This window comes from Ursus americanus, chromosome 1, assembly GCF_024610735.1.
Source record: "Ursus americanus isolate L20-20 chromosome 1, mUrsAme1.1.p, whole genome shotgun sequence".
Taxonomy (NCBI): Eukaryota; Metazoa; Chordata; class Mammalia; order Carnivora; family Ursidae; genus Ursus; species Ursus americanus.
The window spans coordinates 49,095,891-49,119,545 of NC_142127.1; the positions used below are offsets into that span (position 1 = coordinate 49,095,891).

Consider the following 23,655-nt stretch of genomic DNA (forward strand, 5'->3'; position numbering starts at 1 on the left):
AAGTTTTGGTATACATACCAACTAAATAAGTTAGTATACATTCATTTAAAATATAATTATAAAACCTGTAAAATGAGAACCTATACATATGAGGGATGACTCTCTAATATGAGCTTGTTTTTTTACCCCTTTATTCTCCAAAGAAAAAATTCACCAATGCATGAACACACACAAACAACAATAACAGCAGCAGCAAGTAACTTAACCAAGGTCACACAGCTCAGAAGTGACAGAAAAAGGATATAAATCCAGGTCCATCTATAGTAAACCCACAATCCTAACCCTTATAAATTACACTACCTACACACCCATTAATAAACACGCATTATTAAGCACCTAGAGCACATAAAGCAATCTCCTTGGTACAAATAAGAACACACAAAAACACAATAAATGCCGCTTTTACAATTTTCAATGCAGTGCTTTAAAGTATATTTCTGCATATCAAAAGCAATATGAAAAGCAAGATAAAGCCTAAACACTGCTAATCCTAATCTAGTGCTTGATGCTTGCTTAAATGTTGTCAGCATGTCTCAAATTTGATCAATTCTCAATCCGCAAAGAAGTACAAGAACTAAAATAATGAAAGTAGCAATTTTAAACATCCTCTGACATCTGCCTCTGTCAGACACAACTCTACTAAATTCAACAGCCCAGGGAGACAATCCATGAGAATCAAGTGTACTCCAGCCATAAGAGACCTTTATCCAGATAACACTTTTTTATTCTTACCATTTAAACAAAGAAAAAATTTAAATTTGAAAACATCATTTTATCTACATATAATAGTAATATTTAACATATAATGACTGGTTAATATGCCACAAATTTCTCATTTAACTCTCACAACCTTGTGAAGTAGTTACTACTACTAACCCACTGGACAACCAAGAAAATCCACAGGTGAGGGGTGCCTGGGTGGCCCAGTCGGTTAGCCTCCAACTCTCAAGTTTCATCTCAGGTCATGATCTCAGGGTGATGAGATCGAGCCGCGAGTCCTGCTTCATGCTGGGCGTGGAGCCTGCTTAAGGTTCTCTCTCTCCCTCTCCCTCACCCCCCTCAAATAAATAAATAAATAAATAAAATTTAAAAAATAATGGAACCACCATATTAAAGAAAAGAAAGAAAGGAAAATCTTCAGGTGAGGCAATAAGAAGTTAGTAAACATAGTAAGTGACAAAATCCAAATGGAAGCCAGGCCTAACAAATGCATGCCTGTAACTATTACTTACGCTACACGAACTTTCTAAATCATAATGCTTTTAGCATATGGTATCAATATCCAAAAACTAAGTATAATGTTGTCAACTAGGTCAAAAAAGTAGGACACTAGGAAGAAAGAGAAGGAAGGGCCAAGAGCTTGCAGGATGCATTTAATAAACTACGTTAGATACATGTTCAGGGTCAGGTTTGCAACCTTTCAGTTAAGTGCAAAACCCTACATTAATAATATTGAAGTCCAGTATTTCCTAGGATGAGGTGAACCCTACCTGGTTCAAAAATATATGCCCACTTCCTGTATTTTTGCTACATGAGCTGAGTACAATTCGTCAAATAGTAATTTGGTAACATTCATCAGAAGTCCTAAAACTGTCATACTTTTTGCCCTGACAATTTCATTGAGAATGGTCTTTTAAAAATAAAAAAAAGCTTTTACTCAAAGATATTCATTATATCATTATCTACAATAGCCAAAAAATTAAATTTAAGTTCAAAAGAAATAAAAAGAAATAACCTAAATAACTACCTATAACAGTTGTATTTGTTCACCATAATCCCTTTCTCAGGAAAACTGTCACTCAACTAATCTGTGTGATCTTAAGGAGATTGTCAATCATGATTTTCTGTGAGTTCCCCGTCTCACCCTAACCACAACCATAGTGGCTAGCGACCTTGCAGTACTTCATCTCCCAGGTCCCAGGAATCGGTTAAGAAATTGACAATTATAATACATCGGCATCAACCCAGAACTGACATGGAGACATCAGGAAAGAGAGGTTGTCTTTCCATTGTGGTTGCTACGCTAAAAGCTATGTGTGTCTGGAAGCTCCAAAAAGAAGAGTCTAGAAGAACCCAGAAATGGAAGAAGAGGCTCAATGACATTATTTGAGATCTTGGATCAAAACTATTTTCAAATCCATTCCATCCTCCTCCACACATACAATTCCCAGTTATGTAAACTAATAAATTCCTTTTTTACCTTATCAAAGCATGTGTTAAGTTTTTATCACAGGTAAGCAAGAGAACTATGACTAACACACTACCTAAAGAACATTTGAGTAAATTATAGTACATCTATTCAACAGAATACCGTTGGCAAAACAGTGTAACTGTTAAGAGCATGCCCTTAGGAGCCTGGCTCTGCTACATACTCTTTCTGTGTTCTTCAGTAAGTTACTTAACCTCTCTGGGCCTCAGTTTCCTCATCTATAAAATAGGGGCATAATGGTACTTATATGATTGTTAAAAGTAAATGAGTTATTATTTACCAAGTGCCTAGAACAGGGCCTACCATTAACAAGTATCTGTAAAAATAAATGAGACATATAAGTAAAAAAAAAAAAAAGTAACAAAGTTGACTAAACCATATAATTACAACGGTATTTTTAAAAACTTGTGCCCAGAAAAAGGAAAAACTGTATTTTTAAAGAAGCAAACACACTATTTACCAAAAGGGAAAAAAAAAAAAAAAAAAGGAACATGCCTCAGATCTCATGAGAAACAGGATGAATCTGACTGGCTTCAAACAAATCCCCATGACCTTCCCCAGTGGCACTATATTTATCATCAGATAGGAAGCACATACCTAGCGTCAAGTGTGGAATCATGAAATCACACAATGTATCACATTTAACAATACCAGCAGATACTATTAACAATAACACTTAAAAATTTATATCTAGAAAAAGTCTGTCATTATCTCCAGCTAAATTAGTTTCCAAGGAAGGCACACATTTATGAGTATAACCAATTCTTAATAATCCATACAAATGAAGAGGAACAAATATTACAAGTCATCCCCAAAAGTCACTCATATTTGGCTTTGTAATGCATCTTTGTAGAATACAAGCATTTTTGCTTATACCATAAATATGGGTATAACCTGTCTTCTTGATATTCCCAACATTTCAGCCCTAATAATGCAGCCACATGAGAAGATTTAAGTTTCATAACCTACTCTCTGGACCAGCTCTTTGTATCTTTCCACACCATGCTTTGAATTCCCATTAACCTATTCAAATTCTGTCTCTCATTAGATTTACTAAATAATACATGTTACCAAGAGATTTGTTTTGTATGCAATAAAGTAATTAAAACTAAATGTTTTAAAAATATTTCTTATAGATGTGCCATACTGAGCTTCAAGCCTCTTTTTCCCTGCCCATGTCGAATACTAAGAACAAAGATCTGCCACTAAAGCACCTCAATTTTGTTCAGAGCCTTATGCATGAGGTTATAAAGCCTCCACAGTAAGTAATAACTCCTGTACTGACAGTGGAAAATTCTTTTTTCAAATTCTAACATTTATTTGTTATGGCTGTGTTGGGCTTATGAGGCCAAAAGAGGAAGATAAATGGCATTCCAATTTAGATTATTAAACATAAAAATAAGATTTTTCATTAGTGTACCTCTACATTTCCCATGAAAGAACTAGACAATCTGAAAAAATGAAATGTAAGATTTGCACAGCTGGTACAGCTTTCTAAATTGGGTTGTTTGATTTTGGGCTTATTGTGTGTGCTGTTTTTTAATCTTATCTTCATACATGTATAAAACTTACAAAAAAATTAATAAAAGTTTCCGGATAAACTGAATGAGCCTAAAAGACTGACTAGTAAATTAAAATTTATAAGGAAAAATAACTTAGAAATTAACCAAAACCAAATGTGTCTATCTCAGGCAATATATCCTTGTGGTTAAAACGCAGACTTTGTTCAAATCTAAGCCCTAACATTCACTACTGCATCATGGGCAAGTTTCTTCACTTCTCTGTTTCCTCATCTATAAAATGAGAATAAAAATTGTATATACCTCACAGAGTTATAAGAATGAAATGAATATATATATATGCAAACAATAAATTGTAGCTATTATTGTTGCTGCTACCCATATCACTCTCTAAAATATAACTTGCCTAAGAATTACTAACATAAGAATCTCCCAGGGTCTGAAAATATGCTCACATTAAGATATATAACCACTCCGTTTTTAAGCAAACTTCAGTCCTTCAACAAAACTTATTGTTGGGTGCCAACTCTACAGAGGACATCCTAGTATTGCTGAGAATACAGAAATGAACAAAACACAGTCTCTGAATTCAAGACTTTTCCATTAGTAGGCAACATAAATAAAACTATTATAAAAGGTAGCATGATGGAGGTGCTATGAAATTATGACAATCCTGTAAAACACTAAGAAACAGAGCACCTAAGGGGGGCAGGGGGCAGGCAACACTCCAGAAACCTAGTTACTTCATTTCAGAGTACCACTGCCATTTATGTAATTAACATAGTTTTTAATATTTGCATAACAATGTTTTAGAATGTAGATCATTAAAAAAAATCAAGATCATTCAGCACACTACTTACCACGCTCATAAATAAACTTGAAAAATTTTTTCATAATAATGAAGGCTAACCTCTCTTAACAAACCCAGATATAACCTTGAAAAGGTCACATTGCTGCTTCAGGAAACATTTTCTTCACCAATAAATAAAAGCTCCCAAATTTTCCTCCAGTAAGTTATATTAGGTCTAATGTAAAAAGAATAATATTTTTGAGCTGGTAAAGACCTTTGAGAGCCCTGAATTCAAAACCCCTACTTTACAGGTGAAAAGAAGCCACAACATATTAAAAAAAAAAGCACTAAGAGTCAGAAAACTGAATTTTGGTCCCAAGTCTCTCACAGGAAAAGCCAGGGAAAATTATCTAAGTTTCCTCATCTGTAAAATGAGAGGCTTGGACTCAATTGCTTCCAAGGTCCCTTTCAGCTCTACAATTCTCATTTTATGAAACTGAAGCAGAGATAAGCAACTTGCCCAAGGTTACACAGCTAGTTAATGGCAAGGCAGGGACTATACTTGGATTCCAATTATGATCAATATACTTTCTGATCTGTACCATACTACTTCTCCTACTTCATAACACTATTCTTTTAAATTATTCTAAGATTTTTGGAAATTATTAACAAGCATGAAGAATTTTATGAAACGAAATGACTTATTCCTATGGCTCTTCTACAGAAAATGAGCTCTAAATCCAAATGTAACAAGTACATGAAGTCTCAAGCTGTGTGTCACTATACTTAAGTTGACCTCAACAAAGTTATGGGAATTTATGCTTAAATTCCCTAAAATCTAACCTTTCAATCTCAACTCACAGAAGAGATTATGTTCCTTATAAAATTAAAATATGAATTGTTCTGGATAATGGTAAATGTTACATACATAATTCTCTGAATAAGATGAGAATTAAAATTCTTCATTTTAGTTTACGTCCTGGTTATACCTAATACGCATTTTTTTTTTTTTAAGATTTTATTTATTTATTCGACAGAGAGAGACAGCCAGTGAGAGAGGGAACACAAGCAGGGGGAGTGGGAGAGGAAGAAGCAGGCTCATAGTGGAAGAGCCTGATGTGGGGCTCGATCCCAGAACTCTGGGATCACGCCCTGAGCCGAAGGCAGACGCTTAACCGCTGTGCCACCCAGGCGCCCCGTAATACGCATTTTTAAATTCAAAAGTAATCAACTTAGACACTTTCCCTTCATGTATTCTCTTTTTCAGACTCTCTAGCTTTAAAACCATTAGAACAGATTAAGCATAGTCCTTCTGAAATCGCATAAACAATCACAAATAAAAGACTATACATGGTGATAGTTTCTCTTTCAAAACTGAAAATCAGCCCCCGCAGGATTCTAAAATTCTGTGCCCAAATATATTACAAACTCTACTAAACTGTATCACAAGCAGCATCTGATTCCCTTAAATGCCTTCAAAGCTTATTATATTTCACAGGGAATTTAGCAAGATTTCAGGAAGACTGACAGTGTTGATTCCAGAAAATACTAAGAGGAAAAGCACAATAGAAACGCAAAATAAAGTCAACATTAGTTTCACACTACTGACTGAATAGAATATTCAAAATCATTCATACATACTTAAGTATAGTTTAACTACAGTATTCAGCTATTTTCAAAAAACCCACAGAATGTTTACATTTTTAAATTGGATGGGACCCGAAGTCACTTAATCCAAAAGCATCCAAAATAAGAATCAATCTCTGCCCCACCCAAATATGTCCCTGTAGACTGCTTTAAATTCTTATCGCCATATACTTTTTTTTTTATTATTTAAATTTTGTTAGTTAACATATAGTGCAATGTTGGTTTCTGGAATCGCTAAAGACTTAAAAGTATTTAGTAAAGAGCAGTTTTTTCTACTGCTGGGAAAGTCTAGCTGCTATTCACTTCTTACATTCTGGTCAACAAAGTATACTGAATTCCATCTATGCCTTTCTAACTTTCACCTGCTGGTCTACATTCTAAAACAAGCAGAATGGATCTACTCTCTCTGCTATTTATGTTTTTGAAACACCTAAGACAGCTGTCATGCTTTTCACCCTTTCAGTCTTAGGCTATAAATGTATGGTCCACAGATTTCTTGTGGGTCTTGGAGACAATTCTGAAATACATTGTACTCCCACATTGCAAGTAACATTTTTTAAAAACCTGCCACTTGTCAAATTTTGGTGTAATATCAAAGAATACATACAATTTCTAAAAGGACTACTAAAAAAATACATCAAATTTTCTAACTACATTTCTGTGGATTCTCTTCACAATACATCAATCAAAATAAATCACAACAGACTGAGAGCAGACGCAAACTCCAGCTGTCTTCTAATAAGCCAGAAATTAAAGTGATACAAAAATATGAAACAATGCTACCAGTCTCACTAAAGTTTTTGTTTTAGAATTTTTATTCATTTAAAAATCTGTCAACAAGTAATCAGTTTATTATTTTTAGATAAGTTAATAACTTTGAAATTATTTCTAAAACAGGAAATATCAATAGACGTAACCCACATAAACAAAATCTCTGTAGAGTCTTCAGTAATTTTTAAGAAAGGGTTCCTGAGACCAAAAAACGTGTTTCCCAGGGGCAGATTTCCAGACAGCTAACTGGGATTCTCTCCTGTCTCTCTCCTCTAACACGTAAAAGTGCCTCTATAAAGGAGGCATCTACCACAGATCTATTTGTAAGCTAAAATCCATAAAACCCAGTCCTCCTCCAGCTAGTGACTTCAAGAAACTAAAAGGCCATCTGGTACACCTTTACTTTTAACAACTCCCTACAGGTATTACTCAATTATCCAGAGTCAAATACTTCAATTCTTCTAAAGGATGCAGTCTGTAAACATGAAAACAGAGCAACAGTTTAATTACACTGTGATAGTATCTTTTTAACCAAACTACTTTCACTATTTATATAAAAGTAAAGCAAATTGGGGCGCCTGGGTAGCACAGTCGTTAAGCGTCTGCCTTCGGCTCAGGGCGTGATCCCGGCGTTGCAGGATCGAGTCCCACATCAGGCTCCTCGGCTGGGAGCCTGCTTCTTCCTCTCCCACTCCCCTGCTGTGTTCCCTCTCTCGCTGGCTGTCTCTCATAAATAAATAAAATCTTTAACAACAACAACAAAAAAAAGTAAAGCAAATTATTCACATCTGGTAAGATGGAAAAGAAAAGAAAATGCAAGTCTTCTGTATAATCATTTCATTCTTAGCAATAACTAATTCAAAAGTACCCATGTACTGATAGGCCAAAAAAAACCCCATCTGCTCATCTAGCCAATATGACACTGGGTTCCTAGGTCTTAGTAAAGCAAAACTGACCTCTATTTGGAAATTTACTTAACTTCTTAACTTCCTATTTCCTTAATCACAGGATTATTAGAAGATAAAATGGGATAGAGATCACAGGTTTAAAAGATCTAACATGAAATCTAGAGCTACACTGCTGAGCACCTCTCAGGGAACTTGATTAACAAAGGAAAAGCTTTGGGACTCAGGAAAAGAAGCTGTCTACACTGTATCATACAAATTCCTAAATCTTTTAACATTTAAAGGTGTATTTTATTTGTAATCAAGTTAAACTATATTAAGATGAGAACGACAATAGGAAGCGAAAGGAAGAAAGCCAAAATATGCAGCATTGAAAATAATCAGATTATAATATTAGATTTTTGGTCTCAAATACATCAAAACTTCAAATAATAAATTCTGAATTGATGATATAATAACCCTTTTTCAAATTTAAGTTTGCTTAAAAGCAGTTTATCACGTAACTTTAAAATACATGTACAACACATATGTATCTTTTAAGTTTAAATTTTTCTTATATATTACATTAAATTGGTTCGATTTTTCAGAAAGTTTGTTCTCACCTTGATACACATATTCAAGTTCCACTAATATTAACTATTCTTACTAACAGTCACCGTTAAGTCCAAAGCTCGCTCAGCTTACATCAATTTATGTAATATGTATAGTGTGTACACCTGCAAAAGATGCTGAACACTTGTTAAAATGAAAACTGGGATCTCACTCAATAGAAAATGTCTCCATCATTATGTCTAGGGTTTCATATATGCAATTCCTGTTAGCATTAATGGTATCTGAGACTATATCTTTACGATAAATATATATATAACTCTAAAGAAGATTAACGCAGTTTTAACTTACATACTGGTTGGTCAAAAAGAAATATACCACTGTGGCCATTAGAGGTACTCGGTGAAAGGTAATGATCACAAAAGCATGTCTTATTTCATTAAAAAAGCTTCACTAATTTACTTTACATAAAAGCCTACTATAATCCAAACTTCTAGAAAGAATTCTATTTGGAAGTTCAAGCTAAATTATTTCAACCCCTCAGAATTTTCAAACATCAGGAAAAGTGCAGAATAGTACAGAAGTTTTTTTTAACTACAGCTCAAGTAACCTCAGAAACTCACAATCTAGATTCTGCAGCCCCCAAATTACTAACACTGATAATTGATGTTACAGATGAACAATTCAACACTATGTCCTCAGTATCCAGTACAGCCCCTGGCTCACAGAAATGGCTCAATAAATATCTGAGAAATGAAAGAATGAAAAAAAAGTAAAGCCTTTAAAAAAGACAGGCTTTCCCAAGACCATCATTTACTATCTATCACTCATTACACTATCACTGGTAACACTATCATTAAGCATCTTAATGAAACTACAAAAATAGAAACATGCTAAAACCACCAACTGCTCTATGTACAAAATAGATTTTGAAACATTCATTTACAAATTTTCAAGTGCAAAAAGAAAAATAGCCAGATGCACTAAATTTGAATTAGTCAATAAATAAACTTTTATCTGCTAATAATCAGAACTCAGTGTTGGGGGTAAGATGGAAAAGGGGAAAAATGTCTGTCAATGCATTCAGCATGTTTAATGGATGCCATAAATCAAACCTTTCCATGAATTTTCTGGAGCAAATTCATGCCAATCTTTGAGCCTATTGTCACTTTCACACATGCTCACAGGAACAAAATGACAAAGAATGCTATGCCTGAACCACTAGATTCAGGGCACAAAACACTTGATTAACAATTGTCAAGGCTGGGTAGTAAATATTGACAGATATTTTCAAAATAAATTAACCCCACTATTTCCTACATAAATCAAAGCTCCTGGTTTCTTTGAAGGATTCACCAGACTCTTGGACTTCCAGACATTTTTTGAAAATGTGGCTACAGTCTCCTTGTGTGACACAACTGGGAGTGAACAAACCCATTTACCAATTGTTGATGAATACCGCTAAACGTTTTCCCAGACAAAAGAGCGTTAAACGCGATTCCATGCACATTTATTCTTCCCTCATAAATGCGTGTTCTCCCAAATTTCATTTTATGTCGTATACTTAAAGTTAAATACAGCAAGTTGAAATTTTAGTCAAAAAGCACTCCTGTGTCTTACTAGCTGTGTAACTGCTACATCTGGTGGCAGCACACTTGCATGCAAGAACCAGAAAACTTAGAAAACAATTGTAACCGATCTGGTGCGTGTTTGCATTAACCTTTACGCCGATATTTCCCACAAACCCACGACCCTGTCAGAGAACAGTAGCCTACTTGCAGAAAAGAGAGAACGTACAAACACGCAGAAGGTGATGGCGAAGGAGAGAAAGTTGCGGCCATCTGGAGGGGGTGGTTTTAAAAGCCTGCCCACGAGTCAGTCTGTCGTTTAAACTGCTCTAAGGGGCCAGGCAGGGGATCAAAGTAGGCTTTGATAATTTAAGCGACTCTCCCCAAAGGGCAGGGACCCTGCTAGCGAGGGCATCCTCCAGGTCCCAGGCTGCAAAGCTCGCAGAGCGGGGACCGCCTTTATGGGAGGAGTGCGCGAGGGAAGGGGAGGGGGCTCAAGGATGAATGCTTCAACGAGAGGGAAAACCCACCAGAGACCGGAGGCCAGGAGGTTAAGAGTACTGAGTGTACTAGCAAATGGAGCAGAAAGGGGCTGGCGTCCGGGGGGAGGCTTCCCAACCTCGCAGTACTGGCTCTTAGGAACCCCATACGAGTCTGCGCGCCTCGCCCCGTCCCCTCCAGCGCGCACCCCCTCGTCCGTCTCCGCCGCCACCCGCGAACCACCACCCACAGCCAGCGCACTACCTCCCCGAAGCCGGGTGGCCTCGCGTCCACCTCGCCACCATCCCCCACCCTGGGGTCGGGGGAAGAGACCCGGGGGGGCGCGGGGGCTGCGGCGCGGGAGAGGAGGCCCGCGAGCGGGCGCGGGCGCGACGGCGCTTACCTTCCCTGGGCCTCCCGGATGGCGGCGTGTGATTCAGCAGGGACCTGGCCGCCGCCGCCGAGCCCGGGGTTGGAGACGTGGAGAGCTGGGACCAAGATGGCGGCCCCTCCAAACTTCCACTGCTACTTTGGACACTCATCAAGCTACTTTCTGGGAACCCGACTCCCCCCCTGCGACGGCAGCGGCGGCAACGGCACCGGCACCCGCCTCCGTCATGGCGGGGGCCGCGCTGAGGGCGAGCGAGGGAGCGAGGGCAGGGAGGGGAGAGTCAAGGGGATGGGGGAGGAAACCGAGAAGGGGGGAGGTAGGGAGGGAAGAGGTGAGGGGAGGAGAGGGGACGGGGAGGAGGAAAAGGGGGAGAAGCGAGGGAGCAGGCAGGCGCGCCGGGGAAGAGGCGGAGGGAAGGAGCGCGGCGGCGGAGGCGTCGAGGGGGCGCCCGCCGTAGTGCAGGCGGAGCGCGGGCTGCGCCGGCCGAGGAGACTTCCGCGAGCGGAACCTGCCGGCACCTCTGCAGTGCGTCGGCCCCCGGCGTCGCCTGGGTGGCGGCGGCGGCGGGCGGTGGGTGGCGGCTGAGGCGGCGGGGTAACCTCTGCATCAGTTACAGGCGGCGGCGGCGTCACGCGCCGCCTGTGCAAACACTATCGCGAGGCTCCTGCGCCTCCGGTAGCGGCGGCGGCGGCGGCCGCGGGAGCAGGCATGGGGGAGGGACCTGCCAGGGGTTGGGGGGGGGAGTGGAGAGGGAGCCAGCGAGGGAGGGAGGAGACGCGGGCGCCCCTGGCGCACCCGTGGATCGCAGCGCGGCGCGGCAGCCCGGGGCTGGCCGACTCGCGTGCGCGGGGGCGACCTCGCCGCACCGGCCGGAGGGAGGCGCACCCCGCACGCGCCCCCACCGCGTAGCTTGGGCTCCGGCTCCTGCTCCGATGCCACCTGACTCCCCCCCCCCACCCTTCCCGCGGAAGCGCGCCTGGCTCCCGACCCACACCCAGCCTGGGGAGAAATGCTGCTGCTCTTGCTGGGTTGTCGTTCTCGGGAGTTCGATGTGATCATTTCTCAAAATGGAACTGAAAAGTTAAGAGTTGCGTCTTTCTTGCCCCTCTGTACTGTGCAAAAAAACCTGCGTGCGTCTCCCCGTCTGCAGAATGGGAGTGATTACCGAATAAAAGAGCTAAGAAACTAAGTTGGGAGCGAGGGTGGGTGAAAATAAAACTTAATGAATGTTTTCTAAAGAGTAAGAATCTTTACCGGTGTTGTGCACGCTGATGGAATAGCAGTTTAAAAAAAAAAAAAACAGTAAATGGACCATCTAAATTGAAAATTTTGATTAATTCCCATATTTAGGGAAACTCTCCCACGTTCATCTTGTGGAAGAGGGGATGGTTTCTAGAAAGTTCCAGTTTGTTTCCATGCCTCTGCTGAGTCCCAGCTAGAAAATCCCAAAGCAAATTACAGCATTTGTTAAAATTTATAGATACAGTGTAGCTTTCTACACACCTACACACCCACACACGTAAAACACACCAGGGATTGGGCATCTTGTTCATAAAAGAGCAGTCTAATAGTTCAGGAAAAATACAACAAGGTTATTGCTCTCTAAAAAACCAAATTGAATAGAACACTAAACAGATTATGATATAGAGCAACTGCATAGACAGGAGGAAATGGTATGATTACCAGGGGAACAAAAATGTCATTTCTATTTTTTATTTTTATGACTTTGCATTTCTCACAGTAATGTTGTGTGCAGATAAACTATCATACTAGAATAGAACCTTGGTTGTCAGTTATCTCCAGAAGTAATTTTAGGTTTCTTATGCTTCAGATTCTTCAGTGAGTTTTTAGTCATGTTCTGCTTTTCAAACTTAAGAGGCAGATCTCACAAATTAAACAACTTTTGTGAAGCATAACTGACATACAATAAACACATATTTAAAGCGTACAATGTAAGTTTTGATGTATATACAACCTGGAACCAACTCTACAATCAAGCTAATGAATATATTCATCAGTATCCACAAAGTTTCCTCTACCCTGTTGATGTTCCTCTTGCACTCTGACCCCATCCCCAAGTAACCACACATTTGCTTTCTGTCACTTAGTTTGCATTTTCCAGAATTTTAGGTAAATGTAATCGTACAGTCTGTACTTGTGTAGCTTCTTTTTCTCAAGATAATTGAGTTTCATCTACATTGTTGCACTTCATAGTTTTTTTTTTTTTATTGCCCAGTATTCCGTTGTATGAATATACCCCTCTTTGTTGATCCATGCACCTGTTGGTGAACGTTTGCACTGTTTCCACATTCAGGCTATTAAGAATAATGCTACTGTGAACTTCCCCCTCCTGTAGAAGTGTTTGTGTGGACATATGCTTTCTTTTCTCTTGGATACATACCTAGGACCTTACTATTCAACTTTTATACCAAAGTACATACACTGTAAGGGGAAGCAAAAGTTTCTATAGAGGACATGTAGATAAATGTATGATCTTTCTGTATTTTAAGAGTAAGCTTAGCTGATTGTTGTGAAATGAGCATAGGGCAGAGGAAGTCAAGACACCTGGGTATTAGTCTCAGCAGGTAACAGTCCCTCTTGATTCAATTTCCTCACCTGTGAAAAAGAGGTTAGCATCTCTAGGTGATCTCTAAAGTGCCTACTAATGCCTAGACTTCATACAGAGCTTAGCTCCTCTCCTGTAGTAAACAAAACCCAACCAAAGAGATTTGATGGTAGATTTATCTTCCAACCTTCTCCACAGCTTCAGGTTATCTTTATACCAACCCAGGTTACATCTTTGGCAGAACTGCTCCTTTTATTTTAAATGGTAAATAGAGGATCACAGCATAAACATAGTTCAATTTAGATATTGTTATGAGTCCTGCCTAGGAAGGACAATTAAATGATTGGTTCCTGCTTTCTTGTGGTTTATGTTAAAGATCATCAACACTAACTCACTTGTAAAGAGGCTACTGCCAGCACTAGGGAGCTAATTAAACTGTGGCTTAGCCTGAAAATGGAATACTATGCCATCATTTAAAATCAGGTTTTCAAAGAATACGAAAGAGATCATAGAATTTTCACACTGTAGTAAGTGAAAAGGTGCGTATGATCAATTTGTGTATAAGCATACATAACAAATGACTACAAGGATGTACCCCAAACAGTTAATAATAGCCAGCCTTGGGTTGTGAGATTAGATAATTATTCTTTCCTCCTTTATGATTTTCCAAACTTGGTACGATGGATCATTTTTAAGTAATTAAAACTAAAATTATACAAACACGTAATTTTATGAAATGATTATGATAAATGACAACTCCAAGGGTGAGTAGAAGCTCCTACTACATCTTGCACATTGGCTACTATGTAGGCATTCAAAAATTGCTTGATAGTGATAGATGGGATGGCTAGAGTGATAACTTGCACAATAGGACAAGATACGGAATAGTCAGGAAAGTCCAGATTCAGACAGCAAGGAATACCTGCCACTCTGGGAAGGAGAAATTGAAAGAAAAGCAAAGAAAGATCATTGAAAGGGGGGTTTTGGCAAGGTTCTTTGGGAAAATATTCCCAGAGGGAAAGCCAGCATGAGAACACAGGAGTGAACTGAGCAAGTAAAAGGAGAATGCAGTAAACCTGCCCAGAAAGAATCTGGATGAGCTGGGGGAAATGTTCTCTCTGTGAACTGAGTGCTCGATGAGGACAGACTCAAGCCCTTACTACCCTGCTTGGCACAGACCAAGGGCTCTGTCAGTGTTTGTGGAAGGAAGGAAGGAAGGAAGGAAGGAAGGAAGGGAGGGAGGGAGGGAGGGAGGGAGGAAGGAAGGAAGGAGGGGAGGGGAGGGAGGGAGGGGAGGGGAGGGAGGGAGGGAGGAGGAAGGAAGGAAGGAATGATGAAGATCAGTAAACTGGGATACAGGTGAGGGAGTAATGCAGGAAAAAAGGTCTTCAGGGGTCTCCTGATAGGTCATATACAAAGGGAATATCTGAGCCCTAATCTATACACTGATCATAATTTACAACTATGTTTATTAGACTCCCATTTATACTTCATAGTAAAAATCTTTGCAAAGTCGACAATACTATAGATACAATAAATGCACTTTATACCTCTTACCATTTGATTCCTTCTAAATTTGAGGAAATACTGCCTAAGTTCCTTTCCCCCAAACCCACCAGAAATGAGCCTAGAGAATGGGTAAAGTGTCGTTTCTAAGTATTCCCGCATATAGTGGGGTGCTAGAGTCAGTGCACAATGCCCAGAGAGCAGATTGTGTGCATCTCTCCCCAACTCAGTTCAGTGATGTAACACTGGTAGCTTGAAATCGGTATTTACAACTCCAAAGTCATCAAAAGCTACAAATCAGGGCTCCTCAGCAGCATACTGCTGCTCCCATAGTGCATATATCATTTCCTTGCTGTCTCTTTCCTTGCCTTGGCTAAAAGCCTAGGAAGGACAAGGACCTTGTCTGTCATGTTTATAGTTGTACTCCCAATGTCTAGCACCTGCCTGGCATCAGGTTGATGCCGTATACATATTGGTTGAGCCAACTGATTACCTGCATACTGGCTAGCAAGCATTTGAGCCCTCTGAGCTAACAACTGGGTTGGCTGTTCTGGCAGAGGAAGAAAGGACCAAATACTCTACCACCCCCTCACACTTTATTTGGCCAAAGTTTGTGATTCGGCAAAGTTTACTGACCTTGTTAGGGTTGCTAGATGAAATATAAGTTTTGTATAGACCATACTAACACTAAAAAAGTATTGGTTGTTTATGTGAAATTCAACCCTAGCCGTTCTGAACTAAGCAGAAAACAGTTAATGAGTTATCACCTAGTAAAGTTAAATACTATGACCTGGAAATTCCATTCCAAAGAATATATCCTACAGGAATTCTTGCTCGTGTGCTACAGGACATAAAGACAAGAATGTCCATAGCAGCCAAAAACTGGAAACCACCCAGATGTGCATCAACGAGAATGGATAAGTAAACAGTTATGTATAGTCACACAATAGGACACTACTCAACAATTAAAATGCTCACAAACATAATGCTGGTTTAAAAGGATAAATTAAAGAAGGATGTAGTCTGTTTGACTCCATATATAAATATTCAAAAACATTCAGACTAAATAATATGTTGTTCAGAATGGATATATGGCAATACTAGGAAGAGAGAAGGAAAAGGGACGAGAAGCCAAAATCAGAGGATTACTTCTGTCAGGGAGAAGGGGGGGATGTGACCGTGGAGAACTGACAGGGGCTTCAAAAGCATCAGCATATGTATGTGCTACTTGTTAAGTTGGATGGGAGGATGGAGATATGTTTGTCTTATTCTTTTTCTTCAAGCTACTCGTGTGTATGAGTTACTCTTATTTGTATGAGATATTATCTTATAAATGTTTAAGACATGAAGAAAGCTGTGCCTTCTTTATCAGACTGAACTTAGATGCCCTCTTTGTCTCCTCTGCTTGGACTCATCCCCAGATTTGATTTCCTTCTGTGTCCAAATGTATGCACACAGATGGGAGTTCTAAAGATGCCTATCCTACCATTGCAACATCCCACCTCAGTAGTCTTTTTGGTAGATGCTTAAACAAACGGCTCCATCACATTGGATTATGAAGAATTCTCATTTCACTGAGTTTGCTCCTACTACGCTGCACAATTCACAAAGTCTGCTTGAAGATTTTGGTGTCCATATTCCTATAGAGATAATTCCAAGGTTTTGTACATAATACACTAGGTTATACTTTCTCTGCTCTCTCTACCATTGGAAATGGTTTCCTTCGGGATTATCAACTCATGGGGGAGAAGGGTTGATCTATATGTAACAAAACTGGAATTACTAGATTCTCAAATCTGATTCATTTTGCCTGAGGTTAAAAAATCGTAATGAACTTCAGTGCAATATTACCTCCCCAGAGTGTACTAGAAGCTGTCCTCCAAGGACATGAGTATTACGACATGTTTACAAAAACAAAGTACAACAAGCAAACAGTGCTCATACAGCAGATTTAAAATCAACAATATATCTCTTAACAAAGCAGTGTACTTAGAAAAGTGATTAAGAAAACATATAAAACCAAGTAGTCTAGTGTTCCACTTCGCTCATCCTAAGTTTCACTGATTAAATTGAAATATAAATTCATCACATTAGAAGGGAGATGAAAGATTCCCAAAACCTTATACTGAATTGCTTCTGCAACGTGAAATTTTTTGTAGGCACAGAAATTGATGTTACTTTTAATAAAAATTTATATCATTCTTGATTTTTGACAATATCTTTCCAACGACACAGTCTAAAGACTTTCAAAATCACTTAATGCTTTTCCAGGAAATATAAAGTGTTAAATCTTTCTTAATTAGATACATGACAAAAATAAGTAGAGATGTCTATAACCTCATACATATTTAGAAACTCTGAAACAATATAGAAATGTCAAATCTTGATGAGAATTTCTTCCCCCTCCAAAAAAGAGTAAAAATGCCACCATAAAGCAAGTGGAGGCTTTCTGAGATGCAAGTAATATTCTGTTCCTTAAACCAGGTGCTGGTTAGAAGTGTATGTTAAACAGTTTGTGAAAATTCATCAAACTGTACACTTACAATAAAACGTTAGACAAAATGTAAAAAAAAAAAAAAAAGCCAACCCTGGCATTTGTGATTGTAAGTAAATGCATATACACATAGACACACATTTAAGGGAAAATAAATTTGTTTAATGAGACAACGAAAAAGAGGGGTTTTTTTAAAAGGAAAATGTTGTTAATATGAGGGGATATGAATGGTGGTTTCTTATGGGAAGAAGTTAAGAAAACGATATCTTAAAATCAATATACATACAATAAAATTTCTCAAACTACCACTATGAGAACATCCTCAAGTAAATATCTACTTCACTATTGTTCATTTCTTGTACTTGGTAAAGAAAGTTGTTTGGCAATGGTTGATGACTTGTACATCCATCAGTAAAAACAGTTGTGGACTGAAAAACATTTATTTCAGGAAATACTTGTTGAGTACCTACCCTGCACACAGCAACTTGCCAGGTGCTGTGGGAGTACAGAGGTGAGTCAGACATGGAGCTTCGAGGTGACAGCAAAGAAGAGTCAGGCAAATGACTACCATCCAAAGTAAAAATGAGCCGTGCCAGAGGTAAAGTATAGGTAAATGGGAGAATGTAGGGGCAGGAGAGATCACATTGGAGACTTCCTAAAAGAGTAGCAATTTTAGCTGGGCCTTGAAGTGCAGCAAAAAGTGATCTAAATTGTTATTTCCTTTCAACATTCAAAACTTAACCATCAGAATCTGGGTCTATTCCATAGACAAACCTAAGGCTCTCTTCTATTGTTCTTATTGTATCTTCAGTTTCATACAGTCTTAAACTTTTAGTTCAATTTTCACTTTTTTCCCTTTTGTTGCCTTGTTCAGAGGCCTCTACATACTTTCCAATCCCTTGTAGAACTGCATCTTTTAATTTAGCATTCTCTTTGCTCTGTGGGTTGGGATGGGTTGAGAGAGAACAGGGACACTAGTAACAAAAGTAATTTTCCCCAGTGAAACTAAGTCATCTATTACTCAACATGCAGAGGAGAAGCCTTCCAATTAAGTCAAAAGCATTACATTGGTAATCAACAAAAAACCATACAGGAACATTCTCCTATAAATTGACACAATTTGATGAATCATAAAATCATGAATCACTGAATCATAAAAAGAACTCATGATTTGGAAGATAGGGGTTGGAAAGAATTGGCGGAGATACCTAAAACAGACTTTAGCTACACACATAAATTAATATAAACACTAATAATGAGAGATGAATTAGTACTAAGTCTAAAATGCTAACTGAACTATAGTAAAATATAATTATATTGAGATTTTATTTATAATGATGGGATTTCTTTTGGGAGGCAATTTAGCAACATGGATCAAGAATCTTTTTAAAAAAATTATTCCTGGGGTGCCTGGACGGCTTAATGGGTTAAGCGTCAGACTCTTGATTTTGGCTCAGGTCTGCATATCAGAATCATGAGATGGAGCCCCTCCTAGGGCTGTCTGCACTAATTTCATCTGGGAATCTATTCTAAGAAAATAATCTCTCTCTCTCTCTCTCTCTCTTTTTTAAGATTTATTCATTTATTTTGGGGGGAGAAGGGAAGTGGGCAGAGGTAGAAAAAGAGTCTTAAGTAGACTCCGTGCTGAGTGTGGAGCCCCACCGGCAGCTGGATCTGAAAACCCTGAGGTCAGGACCTGAGCTGAAACCAAGAGTCTGGCCCTTAACCAACTGCACACCCAGGTGCCCCTCTAAGAAAATAGTCTTAAATTAGAAAAAAAATGTGAGTTTTCTCTTTCTGCACAAAGATAATCTTTCAACATTATTTATAATAATAAAAATTGAAAATAACCTAAGTACAATAATGAGGCTATGTAATGACTTATGGCTCATCTACTTTATAGAATATAATAAAGTCATTAAAATGATCGTGAAGGGGTCCTTGGGTGGCCCAGTTCGTTAAGTGTCCCACTCTTGATTTCGGCTCAGGTCATGATCTCAGGGTCATGAGATTGAGTCCCAACTCCTGCTCTGCGCTAAGGGGGGAGTCTACTTAAGATTCTCTCTCTTTTGGTCCCTCCCCCCTCAGAGAAATAAATAAATCGTTTAATTAAAAAAAAAGATTGTGAAGATTTTACAATAACCAACAACTGATTCATTGATTTCAGTGAATAAAGCAGCATATAAAAACTATATATACAATGTAGTCTCAATCATATAAAATGTGTAAAAAAATTGAAAGGAAATACACTAAAATATTAATAGTGGTTGTCGTGGTGTGATAAAATGATGGCAGATTTTTGTGGCTGGCCTTTGTACTATTGGGTATTATCCAAATGTTTTATAGGAATAACAATTACTTTACAAGAAAAAAAAAAACCAAACCTGTATATTTTCAAATGACTGGATTTACTACCCCAGATTAGATTAATAAAGAACAACAAAAGGAAGTATTAACAGGAGTTGAGGGGGAAAATATTTGGTGCCTCCTTTCCCATAGAGCTTCCAAGTGTTATTGTTTGACTTTTTATTGGTACAATTAAACAAATATAGATTTTAAAAGTATTTGTTTAAAACTTTCAGGAACCCACCAGCAGAATCAGAGGAACGCCGACCTTCTAAAATCACAGCAGAAAATAAGAGCAAACAAAACCAAGTCTGCAGAGCAAATGACAAAACTGAAAAGAAACAGCATGCACACATGAAAACAAAGGCATGGAAACATGGCAATAGAGAGGCTAAGCATTGTAAGTTTAGTTATTAAATTTAGATTCCCTATTAATAGAAAAAGCTTCTCAGATTGTTTTAAAAATTAAAATCCAATACTTTGCTGCTTATAAAAAATACATCTAAATAAAATAACACAAGGAGACTAGAAAGGAGAGAATGGGTAAAAAGGTGGTAAGCAAGCTTGCAATGTATTAGAGATAGCATTACTGAGTTGAAATAGAATTCAAGGCAAGAAATATTAAAGGTTATTTTGATGTAATATAAACATTAAATACTCCTTATACGTGTGCCATAGACACCAGCAACTTACAAAGTGGAAAATATGATTCGTTAATTATGGGAATGTGGTGGAACCACTACCTCTCCATCCTGAGCACAAAGGAAAATTTTTCCCAGGTTCCTTTCAGGGACAAGGGGCCATGTTACCAGGTATAGGCAACAGAACACGAGCAAATTTGGGTGTGTCCCATCTAGGACAGGATTTGAGAGTCTGTGCGCCACCAACACACTCTTCTCTTTTAACAGGGATCACAGAAGCCACATAATAATGTGAAGCCACACGACAAAAGTGACCTGGATCTCCCAGTCACTGCAGGGAGACCAGCTGCCTTAGAAGTTGGCCCACTGGCACTGGACTTTGGATGAAGAAAAAAAACCTATGTTGTTTTAAGCGTCTGAAATTTGGTGCTTTATTTGCTATTTATAGCCTGTCCTGTCTTAATTAATACAATAGAAAAATGTCAAACTGCCCAAATAATCAAAAAATTCAAATTAAACAAAGAAGTACCACTTTCCATATGTTAAACTGGAAAAATAACAACAACAACAACAAACCTTAAAATATTAATACCCAGTGCAGTGGGGGAAAGGATAATCTTTTCCTTTCCTTTCCTTTCCTTTCCTTTCCTTTCCTTTCCTTTCCTTTCCTTTCCTTTTTCTCTTCTCTCCTCTCCTCTCCTCTCCTCTCCTCTCCTCTCCTCTCCTCTCTTTTCTTTTCTTTTCCTTCTTTAAGTAAGCCTAGTGTGGGGCTTGAACTCACACCCCTGAAGTATGAGTCATGTGCTCTACTAACTAAGCCTGTCAGGTGGCCCAAGGATAATCTTTTCAATAAATTCGGCTGTCAAATGTATATCCACATGAAAAATAAATGCCAGGTGGATTGTAGATTTAAATATGAAAATAAAAGCTCTTAAAAGAAAACATGGGGTGGGGGGCACCTGGGTGGTTCAGTTGGTTACGCATTTGCCTTCGGCTCAAGTCATGATCCTGGAGTCCTGGGATCGAGCCCCATGTCAGGCTCCCTGCTCAGCAGGGAGTCTGCTTCTCCCTCTGCCCTTCACCTTGCTTGTGCTCACTCTCACTTTCTCTCAAATAAATAAAATCTTTAAAATTAAAAAAAAAGAAAGAAAAAGAAAACATAGGGAAATATCTTCATGATCTACAGGTAGGCAAAGGTTTCTTAAATAGGACACAAAATGTGCTGACCATAATGAACAAATTTGACAGATGAAACTATTATTAATATAATCTAATTGCCAAGAGACTTGATTACCAAAAGATTTGATTTAAGAGAATGAAAGAAAACATAGAGTGGGAAAATATATTTGCAATACATATATCTGTAAAGGACTTATATTCAGAATATGAAAAAGAAATGTCCTACAAATCAATAAGGAAAAGACAAACAAAATAGTAGAAAAGTGGACAAAAAACCGGAACAGCTACTTTACAAAAGAGAACATCCAAATTGCCAAAAAATATATGAAAAGATGTTAAACATCTTTAGTTAACAAGGAAATGCAAATTAAAGCCAAACGAGATACCACTCACCAGAAAGGCTAAAGTGAAAAAGATAAAATGTCAGCAAGCGCGTGGAGCATTGGGAACTCCCATACACTGGCGGGATTGAAAAGTGACACCCTTAGAAAACTGAGGGCAGTATAACTACCAAAACTAAACATATACATATGTTATGATCTGTCAGTTCTATTCTTTTTTTTTTTTAAGATTTTATTTATTTATTTAACAGAGATAGAGACAGCCAGCGAGAGAGGGAACACAGCAGGGGGAGTGGGAGAGGAAGAAGCAGGCTCATAGTGGAGGAGCCTGATGTGGGGCTCGATCCCATAACGCCAGGATCACGCCCTGAGCCGAAGGCAGACGCTTAACCACTGTGCCACCCAGGCGCCCCTGTCAGTTCTATTCTTAAGTATATTCCCAACAGAAATGCATACGTATATTCATCAAAAGACATCAACAGCAATTTCATAAAGCAGCACTGCTCATAGCAGCCCCAAACTAGCAACTACTCAAATGTCCACCAGAATAAAAACACTGGGGAACATTCACCCAATGGAATACTATACAGAAATGAGAATTAATGAATGACTACACACAGTGACAATGGATGAATTGTACAAACACAATGCTGAACAAAAGAAGATCGACAAGAATGATTACATACTACATGATTCCATTTATATACAGTTCAAAAACAGGCAAACCAACCTATGGTGTAAAAAATCAAGACAGTGATTACTTGGGGGGGGGTGTGAGGGAGACTTCTGAGATGGTGGTAATGTGTTGTTTCTTGATTTAGGTTCAAGTTACATAGTGTGTTCACTGTACACTTAGATTTGTACATTTTGGTGCACATATATTTTGCTTCAGTAAAATGTTTTATATAATAAAAATATATATATGCCACAAATATATAATACCAACTTATGGCAAGTACCTAGTTAAACTTATATTCTTTTTTTAAAGATTTTATTTTTAACTAATCTCTACACACCATGTGGGGCTCGAACCTACAACCCCAAGATCAAAAGTCGCACATTCCACTAACTGAGCCAGACAGCAGCCCCTAAACTTGTATTCTTACACATTGTTTTGTATCAAGGAAAAACTGGTACAACCATTTTGGAGAGTAATTTAGATATACATGTACGACACACATTAACTATATAACACACAAATATTTTCTCATTTCTGAGAATCTTTCCTAAGGACAAAAACTCAAAACGTGGGGGGAAAATTATGAATAAAAATGTTTATCACAGAGCTAAAGTCAACTGTAACTATAGCATTTCCTCTTGGTATATTTTTAAGCCACAGTTATGACCACTTTGAAAGTTCTAGTAAAACATGACAAAAGCTTTTGGTATAATATCAGGTAAAAAAGGAAAATGAAAATTCTGTATACCCAATTATTATAATTAAAGATATGTTAGAAGAAAATAACTAAAAGGAAAACACACAAACCATACACATACAACTTCCCTGCCCAGTCTCATCTACTCATGGAATTCCAAGAATCACATATGTAATGATGACTCTTAAGTCTGTATCTCCAGCCCACACATCACTCTTGAGCTCCAGGATATTCAAACTGGTCATTACACATGTCCCCTTGGATATTCCATGAGCTCCTCAATTTCTTCCTCCCACATTTGTTATCTTGGGTAGAAGGGTGGCCAGGCATAAGAATGGGGACAGCGATTCAGTTACCCAAACAGAGATCTGAGAGT

General features: G+C 38.5%; 1 protein-coding gene across 1 annotated transcript in view; it reads right to left on the bottom strand.

Annotated features, from left to right (window-relative positions):
* TLK1 (tousled like kinase 1) overlaps positions 1–11,199 on the bottom strand; it is a 138,305-nt gene extending 127,106 nt beyond the window's left edge. Inside the window, exon 1 of the mRNA XM_045779995.2 lies at positions 10,843–11,199. Coding sequence (XP_045635951.1) covers positions 10,843–10,981 — 139 coding nt within the window. The 5' untranslated portion in view covers positions 10,982–11,199. The remainder of the gene's footprint in view (positions 1–10,842) is intronic.
* Between the last annotated feature and the right edge of the window lie 12,456 nt (positions 11,200–23,655).